We start from the raw sequence: 25120 nt of genomic DNA on the forward strand, positions 1-25120 counted from the left end.
GTGTGTGTGTGTGTGTGTGTGTGTTAGAGAGAGAGAGAGAGAATTAAATATGGGACATGTGACATTTAGTTGAAGATTATTCTGCTTGATATGATGGTTATTGCTGCTGACATAAAAACTATCATTACTGTAATGATCATGGCTGCCATCATAAGCTGGAATCGGTGCTGTGGCAATTTGATCTCAAATCAGGCAACGCACAACAACCAGTGTGCAGCAGCATAGCCTGGAGGTTTGCTATGATGCTTCCTCTCAGTGCTGTCATTACAACGTTTACCATTTTCCATGATTTCTTTAATACTAGGAGAGAATTGGGATATGTGTGGAAACAATATGAACACACTACCAAGCTCACGTGTGTGTGTGTGTGTGTGTCTGTGTGTGTGTACCTGTGCATGTGTGTGTGTGTTTGAGGCATATTGTATGTCTTTAAATTCACAGTGTGTGTGAGTATGTGCATGTATGTGATATGTGTGTGTGTCTGTGTGTGTGTGTACGTGTGCATGTGTTTGAGGCATATTGTATGTCTTTAAATTCACAGATCCACAGCCCAAGTTCTGGCTACTGAAAATGGGAATTATTGAGTGACCTCGCTGTGTCGCTGGCTGTCCTCTCCAGTTCTGAAGTGATGGAAAAGCAGCTCAGCTTCACTCTCCCACAACAAAGACCCTGTGTCCAAAGCCTGATTCATTTACTGTCATATGCTCTCCTTATCTGTATTTTTATCCAGTCTTAAAATATACAATTCTTAACTCTCGTGTCTGTGGAATACGTGTGTGTGTGTGTGTGTGTGTGTGTGTATGTGTGTGTGTGTGTGTGTGTGCATGTGTGTGCGTATGTGTGTGTGTGTTTGTATGTGTGCATGTGTGTGTATCTGTATGTGTGTGTGTGTGTGTGTATGTTGGGCAGCCGTGGCCTATACACTTCGGACCTGTAACCGGAGGGTTGCCGGTTCGAACACCGACCAGTAGGCATGGCTGAAGTGCCCTTGAGCAAGGCACCGAACCCCTCACTGCTCCCCGAGCGCCGCTGTTGATGCAGGCAGCTCACTGCGCTGGGATTAGTGTGTGCTTCACCTCACTGTGTGTACACTGTGTGTGTTTCACTAATTCACGGATTGGGATAAATGCAGAGACCAAATTTCCCTCACGGGATCAAGAGTATATATACTTATACTTATGTATATGTATGTATGTGCATGTGTGTGTGTGTGTGTATGTGCATGTGTGTGTGTTCTTCTAGCCTGGCCTCGGCCTGCCTACGTACTTCCGCTCGATTTCTTTTCCCTACAGTACTCTGCGAAGTCAGAGAGTCTGGTTTCCAGGCTAGTGTTCTTCATCCACGGGCATAATGTAAAGCTGATAGAGCAGTCTGAGCACTGTGGACCAGGGCGGCAGGTATTACTGTGATTGCTTCAGACTGGACTTGTTCCCACAGCACAGCATCTAGGGCTTCCTGGAAATCCCATTTCATTTCTGCTGGGCATAGACCCAAATGTCAATGCATATGAATGCTTGTGTGATAAGTAAGATGTGAGTTGTCTGCAACCTTTACAGAAAATGAAAACACATAATCACTGAATCCATTTTACTCTATGCAATATGGTGGTTTATACACCTACTTCCAGCTAAATAAATGTCTTACTCAAAAGTCACATTCAAAAATGGAGTGTAGTTAGTGTTATATGCTGTAGGTGTGCCTGTATTGTGTGTGTATGTGTGTGTGTGAGCGTGCATGTGTGTGTGAGTATGTGTGTGTGTGTGCGTGTGTGTGTGTGTGTGTGTGTGTGTTTATATGTGTGCAAAGACCAGTTTGATTTCTGCCCTTCAGCAGCTGTTGGTCAGGCTTAGCGACAGCTTTGCTAAACAGGTCAGGTGTAGGGTCAGGTGTTAGAGACAGCTCATGGCCAGCCCAGGACATACTGGATTGCCAAAGCGTCACAATAAAAGACTGACGTCACCCAGAGCAGGGCTGTCTTTAGTCTGGACCTTCCTGCCATATCAATGATAGTGGTCAGTGGACAGTGGACAGGATATCATCACAGTAAAAAACTCTCACACAGAGCAGGTGCTGTCTTCAGTCTGGACCAAAAGGATGAGACAGTATGAGATATGATACCGCTGTACCCAACGGGGCAGTTTCCTGTACATGGATCACTGTAAGCATATGGGGGCAGTTTCCTGTACATGGATCACTGTAAGCATATGGGGGCAGTTACCTACACATGGATCACTGTAAGCATATGGTGGCGGTTACCTACGGATCACTGTAAGCATATGGGGGCAGTTACCTACACATGGATCACTGTAAGCATATGGGGGCAGTTACATGGATTACTGTAAGCATATGGGGGCAGTTACATGGATCACTGTAAGCATATGGGGGCAGTTACCTACGGATCACTGTAAGCATAGTTTACAAAAGCACAGCTTTCTGTGCGCAGAATATTGATTTGTAATTGTAGAATATATTTGTAATGGTAAAATATTTTCAACTGTAGGATGATTTGTAGCTGTAAAACCTATCCGTACCCGTAGATTTGTAAGTGTAGGGCATATTTGTAATATTGACAATTACTTGTACAGATCATTTTTACAGTTACAAATAATTTCTACAGCTTCAAAACGTGATAAACACATTATAGACACAGTTATTATAGATATATGCACATAGTCAAGAGAAGATATGAGAAATTATATGAGAAATTATAGGTTACTTCGCATTACTCTGTGGTCTCACCACAGTTGCTCTTGATATGTGATAGTACAGGTTTTCCAACTTTCTGTATTCATTTTTCATTTCCATCCACCCCCGCAAATAACCAAATAACCATTCGAAGATGCTATCAGATATTCAAATATCAAGACATCACAGACCCTCTGTGCCAAAACATGGGCTAGTGGGTTAATATGAAATAAAACCATATTGCATACCTGGAGGTAGTAACAACAGATCCTAAGTATTACAGCCTTAGAAGTATTAAGTACTAGAATATTAAGTACTACAATATTAAGATCTTATACAGTCATGGTTATTGCTGTCCTAACAAAGCTACACAACCATTCATTATCTATCCAAACATTGCTGTAGGTTAGCTAGTTTGTTTGCATGTTTGCTGTTGTTGTTCGTGTTATTGGGTAGATACACGTTGCTGACTTTGCACCTAATGATACCCAGTGAGGTCCCTGCGAGCCGGGCCCAGTAATCAACTGGGAAACTCCAGCAGCTGACAACCTTTAGATATGTTTCAGGGACAACATGCGCCCTTTAGATATGCTTTCAGTAGGGACAATCTGGGCCCTTTAGATATGTTTCCAGTAGGGACAACCTGGGCCCTAGCTTATATGTTTTCAGTAGGGACAACCTGGGCCCTAGCTTTAGATATGTTTTCAGTAGGGACAACCTGGGCCCTTTAGATATGTTTTCAGTAGGGACAACCTGGGCCCTTTAGATATAAGGACAACCTGGGCCCATAAAGCTTTAGATATGCTTTCAGTAGGGACAACCTGGGCCCTTAGATTTAAGGACAACCTGGGCCCTAGCCTTACAGTAGATATGTTTTCAGTATAGGGACAACCTAGGCCCTAGCTTTAGATATGTTTTCAGTAATGCCAACCTGGGCCCTAGCTTTAGATATGTTTTCAGTAGGGACGTTTTCAGTAATGCCAACCTGGGCCCTAGCTTTAGATATGTTTTCAGTAAGGACAACCTGGACCCTAGCTTTAGATATGTTTTCAGTAAGGACAACCTGGGCCCTAGCTTTAGATATGTTTTCAGTAAGGACAACCTGGGCCCTAGCTTTAGATATGTTTTCAGTAAGGACAACCTGGGCCCTAGCTTTAGATATGTTTTCAGTAAGGACAACCTGGGCCCTAGCTTTAGATATGTTTTCAGTAAGGACAACCTGGGCCCTAGCTTTAGATATGTTTTCAGTAATGCCAACCTGGGCCCTAGCTTTAGATATGTTTTCAGTAAGGACAAAAATGATGAGAATCTGTGCAGGAAATAAACCCATGCAGCCTCTCTTTGATATGTGTCATTATAAAGCCTTTCCCTTGGCTTTGTACCATTGCCTGATTTATCGGTGTTATCGCAATGGCCATCACTGTGAATCACACCAGCAGCTCCCAAGCCAAGCCTCTGTCCCCTACCCATGATGCATTGCACATTGTTCCATCTTTCACTCATTAGGAGTGCTTGGAAGAAGGACATGTACAAGATGGTCTTGTGCCACGAGCCAGATGAAGTACCTGGACACACACAGACACACACTCACTCACACATACACACAAACACACACACTCACACCAGTGTTCGAATTACCATAGGGCCCGGTAGTGCCCAGCCCCCTTAGTTCTGGCCAGGGCACTACTAGTTCTGCTCGAAATCACTGTCAGAGGGGGCCCACTCATTCATTGTCAAGTTGCCAACCCGTAACTATGATAATCTACATTTTCCCCGTTGGTTGCAATGTGTATTTCCCCCCCAGACTGCAGGGGCACTGCTCCTCATAATAGCCCCCTGTCCTGTCCGATCTCACCCTCCTCTGAATCGAGTTGTTATTAATTTTGCTAGAGCGTTGTTAGCAATTGAGCAATTAGCAGCAGTGGAAAAAGTTAAAAGGAATGTATGTCGAGGAGTATCGGGACTTTAAAATGCAAGGGGCAAGGGAAGGGTCCTGCCTGAAGAAACTCGTCATCGCAGGCAACACGTTTTTACCTAGCCTACTTCGGCAGAATGCGAGAGAGGAATCTCTGCGCTTGATGACATTGATGACAAAGCCAGAAATTGTTTAAGGGAGCGCAGCTTAAATGTGCTTCTTTTTCTGAGCATCAATGCGCCTCCCCTGGTCCAGTTCAACCCTAGCCATTCGTGAAATCATGGCTCAAGGCTGAGCAATGGGCATCGTCCATCAACTGTGTGGAAAACGGGGAAAAATGCCCAGAAAGAGACCAATAGGCCACTTTGGTACTATCTCCAGTATGCTTAGCCGAGATGTGATGAAGACAGCTGTTTTGTGTTAACTTTCAGTTTTTTCAGTTGTGCGATGATGTTCAGTTGTGCACGTAAAATATTTGACAATTAGCTCTGCTCAGATTCATTTTTGGCAATAGCCTTTGTTATTAGGCTGAATTTCATAATGTCATATATTTCATTTTAATAAACTGGCTACCCTGCTTATTATAATCTATTGGATGTTGAATCGACAGTAGCCTTTGTTATTAGGCTGAATTTCATAATGTCATAGATTTCATCCCCCCCCCCCCCAAGGCCCCCCCGGAAACGACGGGGTAATTCGAACACACACACACACACACACACACGCATATACAATATATATCCACAAGACAATAGCTGGACTTCCACTGCATTTAAACCACAAATAAGAGAAATGTTTGGCCTGGAGGAAAAGGAAACGGAGCAGTTTCATTATTGATTCAACTCTGTTTGCAGCCTGAACTTTGCTGGCAGCTGCCTCTCCTTCTCCTGACCCGCTGTAATAATTAGGTGCTGTATAATCTGTCAGAGGCCAGGCTTGCCTTCCATGCAAATGCAGCTGCTCCTCACCTGGAGAGATAAGGGGTAATTGTTTGGGCTGTGATGAGTGTCGGCCATGGCTCTCCTCGTGGCCATTAATTACTACTAGACACGAGAACTCCTCGGATGCGCCGTCTTGTTTCTCTTTTTCTGTGCCACCGTAGGGTCTTTTCAAATGTCTTCCTGAAGAGAGTCAGTTAAATTGTGACTGAACGTTCACACGAAGCTTCCAGGCTTTTGCAACAAGAAACAACAAAAAACATCTATCAATCTATCATTATGGTTAACCAGATTTGATTACGTTGTCAACATAATATAACACAACCTTTTGGAACAATGTTTGTGCTCATGATTGAGTTGATAGCTTATGGCCATTTAGATTTATTCGTTTAGCAGACACTTTTTAACCAAAGCAATATTACAAGGGCCACTATCGGACACTGAACCCACAACTTTTCAGGATACTACATGCTAGCCCAACTCCTTAACTACCAGCGTAAAGTTAGTAAAGTAAACACAGTTTATCCACCTCTGAAATTTCAGAAAGAAAGTTTATCCACCTCTTATTAAAGCTTATCCACCTCTCTAAAGAGTTTGTTCACCAATTACAACTTTTAACATTCAAAGATCACACTGTATTATCCACATTCACAATATGTACACTAATCAACACTTTAGGAACCATTTACTGTAATACCACTGGTATTGTTATAAACAATAGGACAATAACCTCCACCATCATCAAACATGTTCTAAAAAATTCGATACTACATGGCGCAGTCCATCTTGCTGTGATCACAGGATTCCTAGTTTACCCACTTCTTTACCACTACACCCCTGCCCATAATGCAGTTCTGAACAGGATGGGTTGTGGAGAGATGCTCAGGAACAGAGAGCTTTTATATCCTAAACAGCTGCTTCTGCTGGGTCTTGTGCGCTGTCCATTTTAAATATGTGTCCACGAGGACATGTATGCCCACAGGAAATCAGTGTGCCTGGCTGTCTGTTTGTCTTTCTGTCTTAAGAGGCTGTCCATCTACCTGTCTGTCTGTCTGTCTTAAAGAGGCTGTCCATCTGCCTGTCTGTCTTAAGAGGCTGTCCATCTGCCTGCTTGCCTGTCTGTCTGTCTGTGTTAAGAGACTGTCCATCTCCCTGTCTGTCTGTCTTAACACTTTGAGTGCCAAAAACGCAATATTGCGTTTTTTGTTCCCATGCATGGAGTGCCAAAAACGCAATATTACGTTTTTAGCTTTTTTTTCTTATGTGTGATTTTAGGAACTCTATGATGAATAGAACTGAAATAGATGACCATCGAAAACTCATGAAAACGCACAATCTGGACATTTTATCTGGACATTTTATCATAACTCGGCTTTTGATGGTTGCTGCTTTGGGTCGAATTATAACGCATGCACGTCAGGTCAAAACCAGGCCATTTATTTTCGTGGGTTTATCACTAGGTGGCAGTCTCGCCAGGTCTCGCTAGGTCACTTCCCGGAAACTTTACAGGCAACACTTCTCAGGTGATGAAGGGGAAAATGAAAAAGTTGAACGCTATATCTCCATTTCTAGAAAAAAAAACAGGGATTTTGATGAAAACTAGCCACTGTTTAGCTTGGGATTTCTCAGGAACAGAGGCATGTAGAAATGAACGGTTTGCACCCGCTGTGGCACTACAAAAATCGTCAACAATGATCTAGATTGCTGGCACTCTGGGCCAAAGCTTCCGAAAACAGCGCGGCATTCAAAGTGTTAAGAGGCTGTCCATCTGCCTGTCTGTCTGTTAACGGGATGTGTGTGTGTCTTCAGAGCAGTCCATCTGTCTGTCGGTTCGAAAGATGTCTTTCTGTCTTTCTCATTCTTTTTTATGCCCTGCAGGTCTATCTAACAGTCGGTTATCTGAGCTGTAATGTCTGTGTTTAGGTCTGTGGCGGTCCTTGGCTTGCTGAAGTCTTTATTTCTAAGGGCAGGCCTTGAGCTAATAAAGAGTCTTCACTCTTGAAGTCAATTTAAAAATCAAAATAGATTTCTGCTCTGATATCCCCCTTCATTCTTCTCATTGTTCCACAACCTCTTTACTGTTCACGGTACGACTGCTTCTATTCATTTCAGCTGACCGAGCAGCAGCATCATTTGAATTTGAAGCAGTGAGCACTTATCTCTCTTATACAGTATAGCTCCTCGTATAGGCTATACTGGCCATGGACCAACAGGCGTATGGCTGCTTAGCCACCAAGGCAAGCATTCAGCGCCTCACTCCGATTGTCATCCTTGGTACAATAGTTGTTTTGACTCTGGAACTCATCCAAGAGAGCCTTCAGCCTTTCTCTTTCTTCCTCTTCAGTGCGAGGGGCCTCGCACATTAATATTCCTCGCACGGCAGCGCTAGCCTGTGCACTTGTAGCTGTGGCAGGGCGGACCGGAGCCGTGCAGTTCAGACGCAGTTCAGATACTGCAGACGAGGCGAGTGGAGCGGAGAGGAGAGGAGCGGAGCGGAGAGCGCCAAAGCAGCAGTCAGTTGGCAGCACTCAAACTCTCCTTTATTTCCCTCTCGCACTCGCTGTCGCTTTCAGTCCGCTCACTCCGGATTCATCCAGCCAAAGCTCTCTGCTTCCTGTCTCTCTCTTGCCGGCTTCCTTTCTCTCCCACTCATCGTGTCTATCTGAAGAGCGCTACTGTTAGTGCCATTTCTACAGCTGCTATCACTGTCATGTCAAACTGTCTCTCCTCAGGACGTCTCTTGTGGTCTCATGTGCCTATGCAAGCTACTTTTCTGAGGCAAATAGCCTATTTGAGAAATAATTCCAAGACCCACAACCTGACAGATTTGTCTGCTGGATTCAACATATTATGATAAATGCTTTAACCTTGGCATAAACTGATTTATTTTTAAATAGGAAAGAAACTAGAGTAAGATTCATTCTTCGTCAAACAGCATGGCCACAATGCCACTGCAGTAAATCATCTGTTGCAGCCGAGATGGAATGGGCAGTGTTTGGCATTTCATTTGTCAATCAAGACATCTGGCTTTCCACTGGACAAACAAATGCGTTGAAAACAACACAACCGTTGCTTTTACCACATCTCTGTGTCTAGATAGGGACAACACAGTTTGTGTTGATTCCTATTTTTATTTGTTACACAATATGTGTTGAAAACAACACAACATGCATTGTTGTTTTAACACATCTTTTAAACACATTTGTTTTAAGAGTGCAAATAGCTCCTGTGTTCCACAAAACGAATCCAAATGAATGAAAAGGAAAGGTGGAAATACAAGAGAGACTCACAGGTGACGAAGTGGCAAACAGTCCTGAATAAGAGGCAGAAGACGCCGCTCCACTCCACAGTGTTTGGTATTCTGGCTGTGACCTTCTCATTCAGTTGCAGGTCAGTCTGGGGCAGTCTGGCCATTAACACTAGGGTGGCCTGGCCATTCAGAGTCAGTGAGGAATAAAGAGGAAGAGATGTAGTGGGCAGCACAGCACTCTCACAGGCTCTCCACATGGAGAACAAAGCAATGACCACACTGTGTGTTGAAAACAAGACATCTCTGTGTCCAGATAAGGACAACACATTTGTTTTAAGAGTACACTGTCTGGATCAGAGACCCAGTGCGACTGACCAATTCAGAGGCTCTCAAGGCTGAGGAGAAAGGAAAGTTGGTGGGAGCATTACTGAAAGGCTATATGATGCTGGAGAAAAAGAGGAAAATCCGCAGGACAAGGCTATATGATGCTAGCCTGACGTAGTCATACTCAATTCTAGTCAGACTATGAGTCTGATACTGCTCCATTGGGACGTAATTATGGGGCGTGTTTCAACCGATACAGCGGGGGAATGCCTCTGCACTCAATTGGATAGACCTAACCAATCAGAGCAACAAAATAGCTTACCGTGAGGTGTAGGAAGAAAACACACAAACCACCCTTCTTCTCCTATATCCCTCCTATATATAATTCTGTTGAACAGTGATATGCTACAAACATGTTAAACAGCTGGGAAAGGCTGTCGCAAATCCCTCGAACAGGTGGTCAATCAGAGATTTCAAACGAATGAGGGAACACGTCGCAATGCAACAGCGCTGTTTTCCCTTGATGAAAGTGAAACCATGAGTTTTCCCACATCTCAACTTTGGCCAAAGTTTTCAGAAATAATCGTTTTCAGTGATACAACCTCATTAAATAATATGAATTTTCCATATGGGGTCTTAAAAGCCATGTATCCTTCTAGCCACAGCGTTTTTGTTTCAAACATAAGCCTAATCAAAGCGTGCTCAGATGATGTGATAGACCAGGCGCTGTTGCTCACCTGTCCATCATCGTAAAGCCTGATTTGATTGGTCCGCCCGATATAGGGCGAGCGTACTTCCACCACAATGGAACAATGCCAGACCAAACTTCCCGACCTCAAATGTTGTGGGCGGGACTAAGTTCGGAATGGCACCCAGGCTAATATGATGCTGGAGAAAAAGGAAAAAAGTCGTCCTGTTGGAAGGCTGGTGGTCCATGGACCCTTAGGAGAGCTATGGGGATAACAGGATCGATAAGTACAGTAGGTGCAAACACAAAAAAAGTTTGTCTGAGAAGGTCAAAAGCACACAATGAGTGTCTGGTATGGCTCTTCTGCGTAATGTGTGAGAGGAAGAGGCCTTCTTATTATTTACCTCAGATCACCTTGTAATCCGAGCCTGAATTATGCAATGACATTTGCGGGAGAGTTCAACTTTTCTCAGGGGTGACACCCAAGACAGTCCAATGCAGCTCACAAGCTGTCCCCCAAACATCTCACCTTCTTTGGAAGGGTCTTGGTTGTAAATCTATAGAGATGAGAAGGTGCTTGCATGACTCAGAGAACACAGCACTCTCAATCATCACTACATTATGTTGGCACAACCTATTCTATTGAAAAAGAGAAAGACTGAGGTGAGAGAAAGAGCAAGGTATTTCAAGAAAAAAGAGCAGTAGGCCTACATGACAACAATATAAGTTAGTGTAGTAAGGAGTATATCGTAAAAACAACAATATGATACCCACGCAGAAAAAAGTAAAGGGGTTGGGTTTGGGTTTGGGTTTGGGGGGGGGGGGGGGGTGAAACAGAGAGTGTATGTGGGTTTGTGTGCGAGAGAGAAAGCGCCATGTGCAAGCTAGATAAAGTCCCGGCCCGATATGTTTTCTTTGCGGACATCTCTAACAATTTCATCAAGTATTATGGGCGATTAACCAGACACAAACGCTCACAGAGAAAAAAACATATTCTACGCAGCTACCCGGACCCCTGGCATCGACGTGGTGCCGTTAATCTTCAACGCGACGGATTCCAAAAGAATGCCCTCTGTGGACACCGGGTAAGGCGGAGAAAACTTTCCAAATAGGCTGTATACGTCGTTATGTGGTAATGTTCGCGTGTCAAACCTACCGTCATTCAGTCCAGACATGCAAATTCCATTTCTCTGGTAGCGTAAACAGCAGCAACAGGCACGGTTAGGTTGGAATTGAAATTACATGACTGGCCGGCATGGACATTGCAAAGTGATTGGGGTGAGATGCCTCTAGCGAAGTAGCAAAGACAAATTGTTCTGTTTTTTTTTACCCTACTTTTTGTCAGAAAAACAGTGCGTACCTTATAGTGCCTCTGAAACGCAATGATTGGATATACATCCGATACCTTTGCGCAGACAGAATCGAAAAACTCATTCAGAGAGGTAAGTTATTTTTTTTATATATTTGTGCCACAGTAGCCTAAGACATGTAACTTGTTGACAGAACACTAAACATTTCATCTGCACGCTGCTAGATAGCTAGGCTATATAATATACGTGGCTGTAAATACATATTAATAACAAATAAAAACAATCAGTGTTTCCGACAGTAATGGGTCCTGTTATATATGGGGAGGCTATATTGGAGATATTTTCATCTCTATGGTAGTTATCTACCTAAATATGTTGAAGTGGACTATTGCATATTTATACATGTAAAAAGCAGTCTGTTGACACAAAAACTGTCAGGTAAAACCAATATTAGTCTCTTATCTTTATCTGGTAGTTAATGACAGTAGCCTAGAAGGTGATTTTAAATGTCAACAATTAATTATTTATCCTATAACCAAAGGTAATGTAAATTGCTTACACAGGCAATGATAAAAACAAAACTAAGAAAACAATTAAATAATAATGTAGAGGTAAAACCAATATTTGTCTCTTATCCTTATCTGGTAATGACCGTAGCCTATACTGTAGAAGGTGATTTTAAATATGTCAACAATTATTTTTTTTATCCTATAACCAAAGGTAATCCAAATTGCTTACACAGGCAATGATTAAAAAAAATCACTAAGAAAACAATTAAATAAAATAAATTGGTAGTTTCTGGAAAAGGGATTATTTGTCTCCATGAAGATCATGTAGAATGCCTGAGAGAAGGTCTTGGACAGCGCTGAAAGACAGTAGAAATACTCTACATTGCTTGTTGTTGTTGTTGTTATTTTCTAAAGGCACGCAGCATCAGTTTTACCTCCATTTGATAACCAATATTTATGTATGAAGTTGGTAAACAGGCCCATTTGTAAAGCAGCATGGAGTATAATTCATAAGATGTTATTGATGTTATTAGTAGCAGCAACCCCCTGCTGTGTGCTATGTAGCCCTGGAGGAGTGACGTAAGGATCTGGTGATTGTCGTGCACACTCCGCATTTGTTGAAAGCCATTTGTGATTTTAGATTTTCTGCATCATTTCACTTCAATCAGCATTTGGGGTGAATGAGTGTTGCTCCTGACAGAATGTGCTGCCGTATAGAAATGCCATCATTTGCTGAAGACGCACACACACACACACACAGACACACACACACACACACACACATACACACATACACACAGATACACACACACGTTCTCATGCATGAAGGCATGAACTATAGTTAATGGTGAATAAATTAATTATTGAATAATATTGAATTGAATTGATGGAATGTGCCATGATGACATTACATGACATGACATGGCTGTGTGACTCTCAGGATTGAGGCGTAACATCAGCTCTGCCAGGCCAGTAAACTGGCTTGGGAGAGAAGGAGATGGTCTGCACACAGTATATGGGCTCCAGGAAATATTTGATTTAATCTAAAAAGGCAACGTTTCGATCTCAACAGATCTTCATCAGGCAAATAAGAACGGGAAGAGACGGCCTATATCACATGACCATAGGCCTAGTAATCAGACACCAAACTTGCAATTAGCTATGCCATATCAGGAGACTGGTTTTACTGGTAACATGGTGGTCATGTCAATGCACTGAAACATAATCTTTCCACTCTTAGATATATTGGGATTGAACAGGTCTCCATTCCCAGACGAGGGGGGGATATAAACAATCTCCTCCTCAGAAGAGAAGCTTTTTATATATATACTTTAGATACCATCTCTCCAAAGGGTCTAAACATGTATTTTGATCTGAAACCTTTCCTGTGATTTTTCCACCATGTTACCAGTAAAACCAGTCGCCTGATATGGCATAGCTAATTCCTATACAATCAAACTGTTTTTATATGTATTGCTATTCCATGTATTTTGCATAATGTTGTTTCTGTAAAAAAGCACAGCTTTCAATGTTTTTAGAGATTTGGGCCTAGTGCCTTGCATGTTTGTGCTGTTTGCCACCTATGGGTTGCACTATTCATAGAATAGTTGTTAGTTTTTATTTTTTTCAAATTAATTAATTAATTGAATTAATTGTTTTTTGTTAAAAGTTGTTTTCTTAATTCTCAGTTGACGATATGTCTAGGCAGATGCTAACAGAGAGAGAGGGAGGGAGAGGGAGAGAGAGAGAGAGTGTGTAGCTTCTCCTTGTATTCTCTGGGCTAATCCTCCATCAACAGTAGCAGACACCCCTGTGTCTTCAGTTGTTTGCTCAGCTTGAATAGAAACGCCCACACCAGAAGGCTTACAAGCATCTGGAGCTGTGCTACTGTTACAGTATGCAGCTGCATGTGTGTGTGTGTGTGTGTGTGTGTGCGTGCATGCGTGTTTATTTTATTTTTATTTGTATTATGTGTGTACTGTATGTGTGTGTGAGTGCGCGCACGTGTGTGTGTGTGTGTATGTGTGAGTGGGGATAACCAGGACACTCATCCTGAATATATTGAGAAGAAAAAATGAATGGGACAGAAACATGTAGGCCCCAGTATATGTGTGTGTGTGTGTGTGTGTGTGTGTGTGTGTGTGTGTGTCTACCACTGTAAACCCACAAGGACCCAATACAATCAATGGGCTCCCAGTTCTCCTGTCATCTGTCCTGATCGGGCAGCATGTTGAGAGTGAAAACCACTCTTCTGCTCCCTCAGTAATGATGAGCATCTTGCCAGGTGTGTGTGTGTGTGTGTGTGTGTGTGTGTGTGTGTGTGTGTGTGTGTGTGTGTGTGTGTGTGTGTGTGTGTGTGTGTGTGTGTGATATACCAAAAACACTTTTCTGCCCCCTCAGGCAGGCCCACAACATGGGGCTTCGCTTGGTATCTAGCTGAGCCTAATCTGAGGGAGTCGGTGTGTGTGTGTGGATGTGAGTGTGGGTGTGGGTGGGTGCGTTGTGTGTGTGTGTGTGTGTGTGTGTGTGTGTGTGTGTGTGTGTGTGTGTGTGTGTGTGTGTGTGTGTGTGTGTGTGTGTGTCTGTCTGTCTGTCTGTCTATCTTCAATAAGATGTGCTGTGCTTCCCCGAGGCTGTCTCCGAACTCTCAGAAGGATGCTGAAGGTTGAAGTCACTTCATAACTTAGTTTTTAAATATAGAAGACGGCTGAGGTTTAAGAGAGAGGGAGAGAGAGAGAGAAGGAGAGAGAGAGGGAGAGAGAGGGGGGGAGAGGGAGAGAGAGAGAGAGGGAGAGAGAGGAGGAGAGAGAGAATATGGCTAAAGGTGTTTGCATAATGTGGTATGCAGTATATGAAGGAAAAGTGAAGAAACAGATTTAAAAATGTATGTTGATGAACCTTGAGCTTACAGACTGCATGCCTCCAGCGTTTCTCCAGGGCAGAGAAGTGTGTGTGTGTGTGTGTGTGTGTGTGGGAGTGGGAGACAGGGGGAGATGGAGGATAATCTCCTGCAGACCTTTCTGACCAGTGCTGGAACTTAGCAGTGTGTGGATGCTGGAGCGCTTTGGGTTCTGACGGATGTGAATGTCACTGAGCAGGCGCCGCCGGTCACACTGGACGGTCTGTGTTCTAGAACAGAACCCTGCGGAGAAGAGATGGAAAGTTCAGAGAGAAAAAGAGAGGGGGGGTAGAAGGAGAGAAGGACAGAGAGAGAGACAGAGAGAGAGAGATAGGACAGAGAGAGACAGAGAAAGAGAGAGAGAGAGAGAGAGAGATAGGACAGAGAGAGAGAGACAGAGAAAGAGATGGTTAGCGAATTGAACATTCTGAAGCCGACTACTGAACATTATATGAAAAATCATATCAAATCTGAACTGGCACTAACCTGATGAATGGGAGTCCAGTGAAGAACGAGAGACATAAGGGAAATGATCCGCTCTTCATCAGCCTCTAGTGGACCGTGTGCACTGCAGTGCAGGCATTTCTCATTGTAATTCAATCAACGCCCCTGACTCCACTGTAGTTATGAACTGATTTCTGTACATGGTTGAAAAGAAAGTGGTGTGTTTAATCTCTTGTTGCAAACAGATGTCTGTCCTTGTATGAAGTCAAGGTGGTGTGTTTAATGTATTGTTACAAACGGAACATGTTTGTATGTTCCGTTTGTACATGTTTGAAATCAGACGCTTTAATGTCTTGTTATAAAAGGACAGGAAAGATCTGGCTCTCCAGAGACCCCACTGGAAAGTAATTAGTTCCGTATTCTTACTAGCATTTGTAACACTAAAAGTCATTTCCCAGGCAGTTGACTCTTGGTTCTAGTCATTACCTCTTAGATTAAAAGAATACCAATACAATACATACACACACACACACACACACACTACTGTGTAGATGTGATTTCATGTCATGGCCGCTCTGAATTAATAAAAATGTTCTAAATGAATCAAGGACCTTATGGGGATTACTTGCATTGATGAATATTAATGAATAGATGCAGTTAACCCTCTCACCCCTTGGGATGATACATAATTGTGTCTGATATGCCTAATTCATCTGAACAGACACATCTGAAGAAGTGTGGAGTGGGGGCTGGGAAGAGAACGCAGGATACCAGAAGCCCTCAGCAGACGGCTGCAGCTCCAGTCTTTTTCCACATGGCAGTGATCTCCACCAGGAGGCGCTAGAGAGCAGTGATCTCCACCAGGAGGCGCTAGAGAGCAGCGATCCCACCAGGAGGCGCTCGATAGCAGCGATCCCACCAGGAGGCGCTAGTGAGGAACAATCAGGCTGCAGATAGCTGTCATCAACACGGTAGCAATCCCATCAGGCTGCAGAGAGAAGTCATCATCACATAGAGAGCAGCGATCCCCACCAGGCTGCAGAGAGTTGTCATTGCCACCAGGAGGTGATAGAGAGCAGCAATCCCCATCAGGCTGCAGATTGCTGTCATTACCACCACGAGGCGCTAGAGGGCAGGGATCCCTGCAAGGCTGCAGAGAGTAGTCATCATCCCTAGGGGGTGCTATAGAGCAGCCATCCCCATAAGGCTGTATATAGTGGTCATCACTACCCAGAGGTGACAGAGCAGCGATCCCCGCAAGGCTGCAGAGAGTAGATATCATCCCTAGGGGGCGCTAGAGAGCAGCGATCCCCACAAGGCTGCAGTGTGTGGTCATCACCCCCAGGGGCTGCTAGGGAGCAGCGATCCCTACCTTTACCATATCCAGGAGTGGTGGCCATCTCCGCCGGTGGCAGCCGTCCAGCGCTGCGTCTTTTGAGATGGTCCCTGCCGATGGCAACTCCAGCGCGTCGCCCCCGTCGGAGCTCTGCCCCAACTGCAGCCTGGCGTCGCTGGCAGCGGTGCCCGTGGGCAAAGCCGTGGCCCTGGGCCTGGTGCTGCTGGTGTTCATGGTGTGTGGCGTGTTGGGCAACGTCCTGGTCATCCTGTCGGTGGTGTGCCACCGGCACCTGCGCACGGTCACTCACTACTTCATCGTGAACCTGGCGGTGGCCGACCTGCTCCTGAGCGCCGCCGTGCTGCCCTTCTCGCTGGCCCTCGAGTTGTTGGGGCGCTGGGTGTTCGGACGGCTGCTGTGTAACGTGTGGGCGGTGCTGGACGTGCTGTGCTGCACGGCGTCCATCCTCAGCCTGTGCGCCATCTCCGTCGACCGCTTCCTGGCCGTCAGCCGGCCGCTGCAGTACCCGGCGCTGGTGACCGGCCGGCGGGGGCTGGTCGCTGTGGCGATGCTCTGGACGCTGGCGGCCGCCATCTCGGTGGGGCCGCTGCTGGGCTGGCGCCAGCCGATGCCCGAGGACGAGTCCGTGTGTCGGGTCAACGAGGACCCGGGCTACGTGCTCTTCTCCGCGCTCGGCTCCTTCTACGTTCCGCTGGCGGTCATCCTGGTCATGTACTGCCGCGTGTACGTGGTTGCCAGGCGACACTCCCGTGCCCGCTCCCGCTCGCTGAGGGATGGCGGAGCGACCTCGCTACGGATGCACTGCGGGAATGCTCAGAGCGTGACCAACAAGCAGGACAGAGGAGGAGGAGATGGAGGAGGAGGAGGAGGAGGAGGAGCAGGGGTGGGGGGGGAGTGGGGGGCACAGCAGGAGGCGGGGACACTGAAGAAGAGCGGCCGGAGAAGCCTCCTCCGTCTGCTGAGGTTCTCGCGGGAACAGCGGGCGGCCAAGACGCTGGGGATGGTGGTCGGCTGCTTCATCCTCTGCTGGCTACCCTTCTTCCTGGTGCTGCCCATTGGTAAGTGTGTGTGTGTGCGTGTGTGTTTCAGTATGTGTCTGTGTGTGTGTGCATGTGTGTTAGTGTGTATGTGCATGACTGTGTGTGTGTGGTATATGACTGTTTGTGTGTGTGTGTGTGTGCGTAGGTGTGTGTGTGTGTGTGTGTGTGTGTGTGTGTGTGTGTGTGTGTGTGTGTGAATACTAACCTGTCCTTTTACTCCTGTTTGTTTTGCATCAATGTTCATGTTCATCCATTCATAAGACTGAAAGAGGAGGAGAAAAGGAGGAGAGAGAGAGGAGGAGAAGGACGAGGAGAGAAGGAGAGGTTGGGAGAGGAGGAGAAGAGAGAGGAGAAGGAGAGAGGAAGAGGAGATAGAGGGGAGGGAGGAAAAGACAGAAAGGCGGAGGGATGAGAAGACAGGAGGAGAGAAGTGGAGGAGAAGAGAGAAAGGGAAAGGGATAAGAGAGGTAGCTAGAGAAGAGAGACCTCAACTCTCAGCAGTTGACAGATGAAGTGAGAGTGTTTTGACATCAGCACCAGTCAACAAGGTCTGATTCCTTCGTTGCCCATCACTGATCACACTAAGAAATCTCATCTCAAGTGCACCGAGCTGGGAAACACAAATGATCTCGCTTGCACTCGCTCTGGAAAATGCTCTGCGAGATTGCGTGCACTCCACTTAAGAGCGAGCAAGAAAAAGATGAAGGGAGAGAGACGGAGGAAGAGAGATAACGATAGATGGTGAGAAAGAGGGAGAGAGAGATGCAGTCAAAATATTGAGAAATGATGGAATGATGGAGATGGAGAGAGTGAAAATAGGATAGAGATGAAGAATGAGAGTGTACTGTTTCACTTGTTGGTATTTGTTCCCTGGAGCAAACGTGCTTTCCTCACATGGTGGTGGTTTTGTGTGTGTGTGGTGTGAACAGTGACCTATAAATCATGAGATCCCAATGAGAGTCATGTTTTTGTAATCAGCACCCATCGGAATGGGCGACAGGTAACTGTAAAAGCTGAAAGAAATCAATGGGATGAAATATCACCTGGCCACATACGGTGAAAGTCAGAGAGGACATTTCATAAAGTCATTTGGATTGGCCTTACACCAGCTAGCATCACTAACCGCTAACATCGCTAACATCTCATGACTTCTATATCAATAGAAGTTAGCGATGTTAGCGATCTATATTATTTGTTAACCAGGGACCAAAAGAAACACACTAGACAGGTAGGTCACCCCTACCTTCAATATTCCCAGAGAAATTCTACGCAAAGTTTTGTTTTTGTTTGGGGGACAGGCTGCCCCTACTTTGTTTTTTTTCCAGTTTTCGGAGCCTGGGCTGCCTACATAGACCGTGTTTTTTTTTTTCAGTCCAGTTTTTTTTTTTTTTTTTTTTTTTTCAGTCCAGTACACATGTCTTTGGCAAGTAGCCTAGGCTACTACAGACACAGGTGAAGAACAGTCAGGGACCTGATGAGTGTGTGAGGAGCGCTGAGATGGGACCTGATGGAGTGTGTGAGGAGCGCAGAGATGGGAGTGGTGCAGACCTGATGGAGTGTGTGAGGAGCGCAGAGATGGGATTGGTGCAGACCTGATGGAGTGTTTGACAGATGTGATGGAGGATGAGGGGAGTGATTGTGATGTAATATGCTGAAGGCCTTTCTCAGGGTGACATTAGGACGAATGATACAAATTGTGACCACCTGTGTGTGTGTGTGTGTGTGTGTGTGTGTGTGTGTGTGCGCACGCATGTGAGACCATGAGTGTGTGTGTCTGTGTGAAACCATATATGTGTGTGTCTCAGGCTCCATGTCAGACAGGGCTGTACTGACCTCAACAAGTGTGCATGTTTGTGTGTGAGACTGTGAGTGTGTGTATGTGAGACCGTGTGTGTGTGTGTGTGTGTGTGTATGTGTGCACGTTTGTGTGTGTGTGTGTATGTGTGTGTATGTGAGACTGTGTGTGTGTGTGTGTATGTGTGTGTGGGTGTGTGTGTATGTGAGACCGTGTGTGTGTGTGTGTGTGTGTGTGTGTGTGTATAACTGAGTATGTGCTGTTCTCCTCCTCCCCCAGGCTCCATGTTTCCTTCCTACCACCCTTCTGAGACGGTCTTCAAGGTGACCTTCTGGCTCGGCTACTTCAATAGCTGCCTGAACCCCATCATCTACCCATGCACGTGCCAGGAGTTCAAGCGGGCCTTCCTCAGCGTGCTGCGTGCCCAGTGCCTCCGCACGGCTGGACATGCCAGCAGGCAACACAAGTCCCCCCGGCTCTCCTACTCCTCCGCCACGCACCCGCCTCCCTGCTCGACCCCTCCGCCCCAAACCCCCGAGACGCTGCCCGCAGGTGCCCACCGCCCCACCCCCACCCCCGCGCCCATGACGACGCAGGGCGCCCCTGCTGGCGCGCCTCTGTGCCCCCACTCTGCCTCCCCTCTGAAGGTGTGCTGTTTCGGGGTAAGAGAGAGCCTCTCCGGGCCCTGCTCCCCGACCGGTTCTGCCCCAGCCCCTGCCCCACCGTCCTGCTCCACCAAGACCAGGACCCTTCAGCTCTCCCTGGGCAAGAGTGTGGGTCAGACTCTCTGACCGTCTACAAGCAGGAACACTGAAACAAAGACACGTAACACCAGGGTCTGCCCCTCCTTCCACACTGCAGCACTAACTGCCCCCATCTCTGCAGGCACACTGTCACCACTGCACCATCCACGCTGCAGTAGCACCTCCACCCTTCTCAAACACCCCACTGCAAAAACATCCTCCACCCTTCTCAAACACCCCACTGCACCATCCACGCTGAAGTAGCACCTCCACCCTTCTCAAACACCCAAGTGCAGTAGCATCCTCCACCCTTCTCAAACACCCAAGTGCAGTAGCATCCTCCACCCTTCTCAAACACCCCACTGCTGTAGCATCCTCCACCCTTCTCAAAGCAGCAGGGTCTGTTTTTATGATTGTGGTATGGATCTGTTTATAGATCCCATAAATGTTTTCCCTCCATGTCAATGGTTGGCAATATTTCAGTGTCATTATACAAGTTAAGGTGATGTTTTATTGCTCTTTCTGTCTCTTAACAGTCATGCTTAGAATTCAACACTGAATCGAATTTCGAATTTCCTCCAACAGGATCTGCCCACAAACCCCAAAAGAATTTTCCACCCCCAGACCCCCCCACCCCCACCCCTCCAAAGCTGTACCAGTCCCTTGTCCACATCATACAGAAACCCTGACCCCTTTGCCTGAGATGACCCTCATTATGATGATGATGATGAGATGATGTCTGCCAAATCAGAAAGGGAGACAGAAAGAGGAAAAAAGACAAGGGAGAAAGAGATGAGGAGAGAGGGAGAGAGGGAGGGAGGGAGAGATGAGGAGAGAGGGAGAGAGGGAGGGAGGGAGAGATGAGGAGAGAGGGAGAGAGAGATGAGGAGAGAGGGAGAGATGAGGAGAGAGAGAGGGAGAGATGAGGAGAGAGGGAGGGAGAGATGAGGAGAGAGGGATAGATAGGGAGAGAGGGATAGATGAGGAGAGAGGGAGGGAGAGATGAGGAGAGAGGGAGGGAGAGATGAGGAGGGAGGGAGTGATGAGGAGAGAGGGAGAGAGAGATGAGGAGAGAGGGAGAGATGAGGAGAGAGGGAGGGAGAGATGAGGAGAGAGGGAGGGAGAGATGAGGAGAGAGGGAGAGAGAGATGAGGAGAGAGAGAGGGAGAGATGAGGAGAGAGGGAGAGAAAGATGAGGAGAGAGGGAGAGAGATGAGGAGAGAGGGAGGGAGAGATGAGGAGAGAGAGGGACAGATGAGGAGAGAGGGAGGGAGAGATGAGGAGAGAGAGGGAGAGATGAGGAGAGAGAGGGAGATATAGGGAGAGATGAGGAGAGAGGGGGAGAGAGGGAGGGAGAGATGAGGAGAGAGAGGGAGATATAGGGAGAGATGAGGAGAGAGGGGGAGAGAGATGAGGAGAGATGAGGAGAGAGGGAGGGAGAGATGAGGAGAGAGAGGGAGAGAGGGAGAGAGATGAGGAGAGAGGGAGGGAGAGATGAGGAGAGAGAGGGAGAGAGATGAGGAGAGAGGGAGAGATGAGGAGAGAGAGAGAGAGGTGAGGAGAGAGGGGGAGAGAGGGAGAGGTCCCTCTGTGTTGTAGGTGTTGGTGATTCGGCACACGCAGTCATAGTCATAGTCCAGGTCTGTCCTGTGGAGCTGGGAGGCTGTGATACTGCCTGACCCCTGTAGGGAAAACTCTAATGGAAATTAAATATGGATCTCCTACGCTGGACACCGAGGGCTCAAACACTCACCGCTGAGTGGGCAGACTATACTGATCAAATGAGAAATACACACATACACACACACACACACACACACTCACACTCACCGCTGGGTGGGCTGCTGACTATAATACTGATCAAATGAGAAATACACCCCCCTAGCGTGTACACACACACACACATCTCTGGCTGAACGAACTGTGATACGGATCAAATGAGAAATATACACCACTGATTCATACATACACATACACACACACAAACACACACACACCCATCTGGCTGAGTGGACTGTGATACAGATCAAATGAGAAATATCCACCGCTGATTCATACATGCACACACGCACACACACACACACACACACACACACACACACACACACACACACACAGCTTTGGTTGGGTTGAAAATGATACTCATCAAATGAGAAATAACCTCCTGGGGTGATGAGAAGAGAACTGCACACACACACACACACACTCTGAATCAGACATTTACAAACTCTAAAGACTTGGCTCTCATACTCCTGCTGGGCTTCTGTACAGGCGTCTATGTGTCAGGTATATGTCACACACTTCTGAAGAGGACATGGAGGATATCGTCATGTGACACTACTGTGGCTAACCCCATGTGGCAGAGCCCTGGAGGACCGATGTGGGAAGTGACCACCAAGGTGTCCTCGTCCCAAAGGTGCACTTCGTAGGAAGTGACCACCAAGGTGTCCTCGTCCCAAAGGTGCACTTCGTAGGAAGTGACCACCAAGGTGTCCTCGTCCCAAAGATGCACTTCGTAGGAAGTGACCACCAAGGTGTCCTCGTCCCAAAGGTGCACTTCACTGTGAAATGTGAGACAGTGCTGTTCATACTCTCTGACACATGAGCAAGTGTGTCTCTCCTGTTTGTAGTTAAAATTATGGAAATATGAAATATTCTGTATTTATGTTTTAACACTCGGTGTGGACTGGTGAAGAGAAAGTTGAATTTGGCAGTCTGTGTGCACAGCAGTGGGTCATTATTTAAAGCGAAGGATGATCTTTTATTTATGTAAGTTTTGGAGCTTTGATTAAAAGCACAGAGAAAAACAGAATCCTACTGTCCGCTCTGCCCCGTCCCTGCCCATGTTCAAAAAACACCTCAAAACATTTCTTTTCACCAAGTCCTTTGACCCCTAACCCCCCCCCCCCCCCTCATTGTTAAGCGACCTTGGGTACCATGAAAGGCGCTATATAAGTCCAAGTTATTATTATTATTATTATTACTGTGGAGATGAAGGGGAGCTTGTGGAATGTAATCTATCTGAACACCCATTAACGACACTGTGAAAGTAATTAGGCCTGAAATCATCTCATTTCAAAATCTGGATTTATTTATTTGTTCTTGAAAGTGCAGTTTTGATTCCTGGACTTTCTCTTTCTTTCCCCTCTCGTTTATTCACATCACATCACATCTTAAATGATTTTTTACTAAGGATTGCCAAACAGTGTACTCTATTTTTGTATATGTTGAATGTCAGATGTCCAACTGTGCTATGTGAAGTCAACAGGGTGTGTGTGTGTGTGTGATGTGTAAACGTACATCAATGTCCATCACCAGCAAGGATAGCAAATCACACTTTTATAGCCTGGAGGTGCACGCTTTGGTGCAAGCATGCACTGCCTTATGGGCATTGGTTGAAAAGGGTATGTAAACCCAGAGGCGATACCCCACTAGGTGACATCGAAGTGCTTCGACTGAAAGAGAATAACACTTTTAGGGGCAGAGACCTTAAGACAGCCATCACTGGAAACATACTCTGCAGGGTATGTGCTGCCCCTTGGTGGCTTAAGTCTGCAACTGCACATTTCATATTGAAAGTTCTGCGGTTGCTTGTGATCGTTTACACTGCATTGAGGCTACTGTATGCACAGCGTTTAGAATGTGAACACTGTCTGCTGGCACTGGAGGAATTTCATGATTACTAAGGTGACTTTATTGTTTTTGTTTTTCTGTTGTAAAATGAATACATTATGCACTACTGTTAATGACCCAGCAAGGTTTTTTTTATCACATTGGTCTAACGTCACATCTACCTGACCACTAGATGGTTTGGTGTGTGTGGAGAAAGGTTACATGTGATTATCGTTCACAATGCTCACCCCTTTCAGGCATGGTCAAGGATGGTGTAATATGGTCCTTCAGGCATGGTCAAGGACGGTGTAATCTGGTTCTTCAGGCATGGTCAAGGACGGTGTAATCTGGTCTTTCAGGCAAGAGTTCAGATGCAAAACCCTCTAAATCCGTCTGACCACTTTTCTTTTAAATGAGCATTTAAAATCAGGCTCCTATAGATTTTTGCCTATAAATTGATCAAGGCCAGGAAGAGAGTGGTATTTAGTGGGTTTTGAAGTTAAATTATTTGAAAGACGGATACTATGTGTGAAGAGCATCCACTCACCATCTTTATCTCATTTTTGACGTAGGTGGCATTTAGAGGCTTTTGCATCTGAACCCTTCGCATGGTCAAGGATGTTGTAAATTTGTCTTTCTGTCCATTTATGTCTACTCACATAACTTAAAAACTACTGGATCAATGTACTTCAAACATTTATACAAGGTAGAGGATCAACATGTGTCGTTTCTCTTATTTTATATTTTTTCCTTTCCTTTTCTTTAAAGATACTGTGTGTGATTCTAAGTCATTTTCTTTCCTTTTCCTTAAAGGCACTGTGTGTGATTCTAAGTGATTTCTAACCTGTGAAACTTTTTGTCACGTTCAGCCAATGTCAACTCATGATCCATTCATTCTGTGAGTAATAAAACAAAAAGGTCTTCGTTCACTGGCCTGTCTCCATGAACTGGAAAACAAAGTGGAGTAAGTCTGCCTGTCCCCCAAAACTGTTCCAACTGTTCCATAAACAGGACCGAGTTCTGTCTGAGAATTTCTGGCTTTTTAAGGGTTAGCTGCAGTTCATTTTTGGCCCTTTACAGGGAAGAATTTTGCAGTGGAGAATATTCCCTCACGTGAGAAGGTGACCAAGTTTGAGTGTTACAGATGCTAGTGGGTTTAGTTTACACACCACATATGTCCAACTCTTTATATGGATTACATTTATTTTCTTACATGAATCTATATGGCATGTGTGTGTGCGTGTGTGTGTGTGAGAGAGAGCGAGAGACATGATATCAAATCAATCTCAAGAAAAACACACAGAGAAATGGCAGGGTATCATGTTTCGTTTTAATGTTTTTACTTTTTTGAAATCATCTTTTAATGGCCATCCATAAGACTCGTTACTTGTCACAGGGATCAAGCATCCTTGCACTCCACAGCCAACAAAACGACACCATCAAACAGCTTCAATTCTACCAAGGCAGGGTTGGGGGGGGGGGGGGTGCGGTGGGGGTGCAGGAAGAAGGGGGGGGGTACAGCATAAGCAACCTCACACTGAAAGCTCATCGTCTCTCATTCTGCACATTAACATACATCACATAGTAGAGAGGCATAGAAAAAACATCCAA

At 45.7% G+C, this 25120-nt stretch overlaps 1 protein-coding gene across 1 annotated transcript; it reads left to right on the forward strand.

Moving 5' to 3' along the window:
• The first annotated feature begins 16401 nt into the window (after window positions 1-16401).
• On the forward strand, window positions 16402-19945 carry adra1ab (adrenoceptor alpha 1Ab). The gene is made up of 2 exons (XM_076284969.1): window positions 16402-17377; window positions 19434-19945. The coding sequence occupies exons 1-2, from the start codon at window positions 16402-16404 to the stop codon at window positions 19943-19945; spliced, it is 1488 nt and encodes a 495-aa protein (XP_076141084.1).
• Window positions 19946-25120: the final 5175 nt, after the last annotated feature.

The sequence above is a fragment of the Alosa pseudoharengus genome, unplaced genomic scaffold (assembly GCF_046254945.1).
Source record: "Alosa pseudoharengus isolate Yale_2024_CS ecotype anadromous, Long Island Sound unplaced genomic scaffold, YU_APseudo_1.1 YU_APseudo_1.1_scf_14, whole genome shotgun sequence".
Lineage (NCBI taxonomy): Eukaryota > Metazoa > Chordata > Actinopteri > Clupeiformes > Clupeidae > Alosa > Alosa pseudoharengus.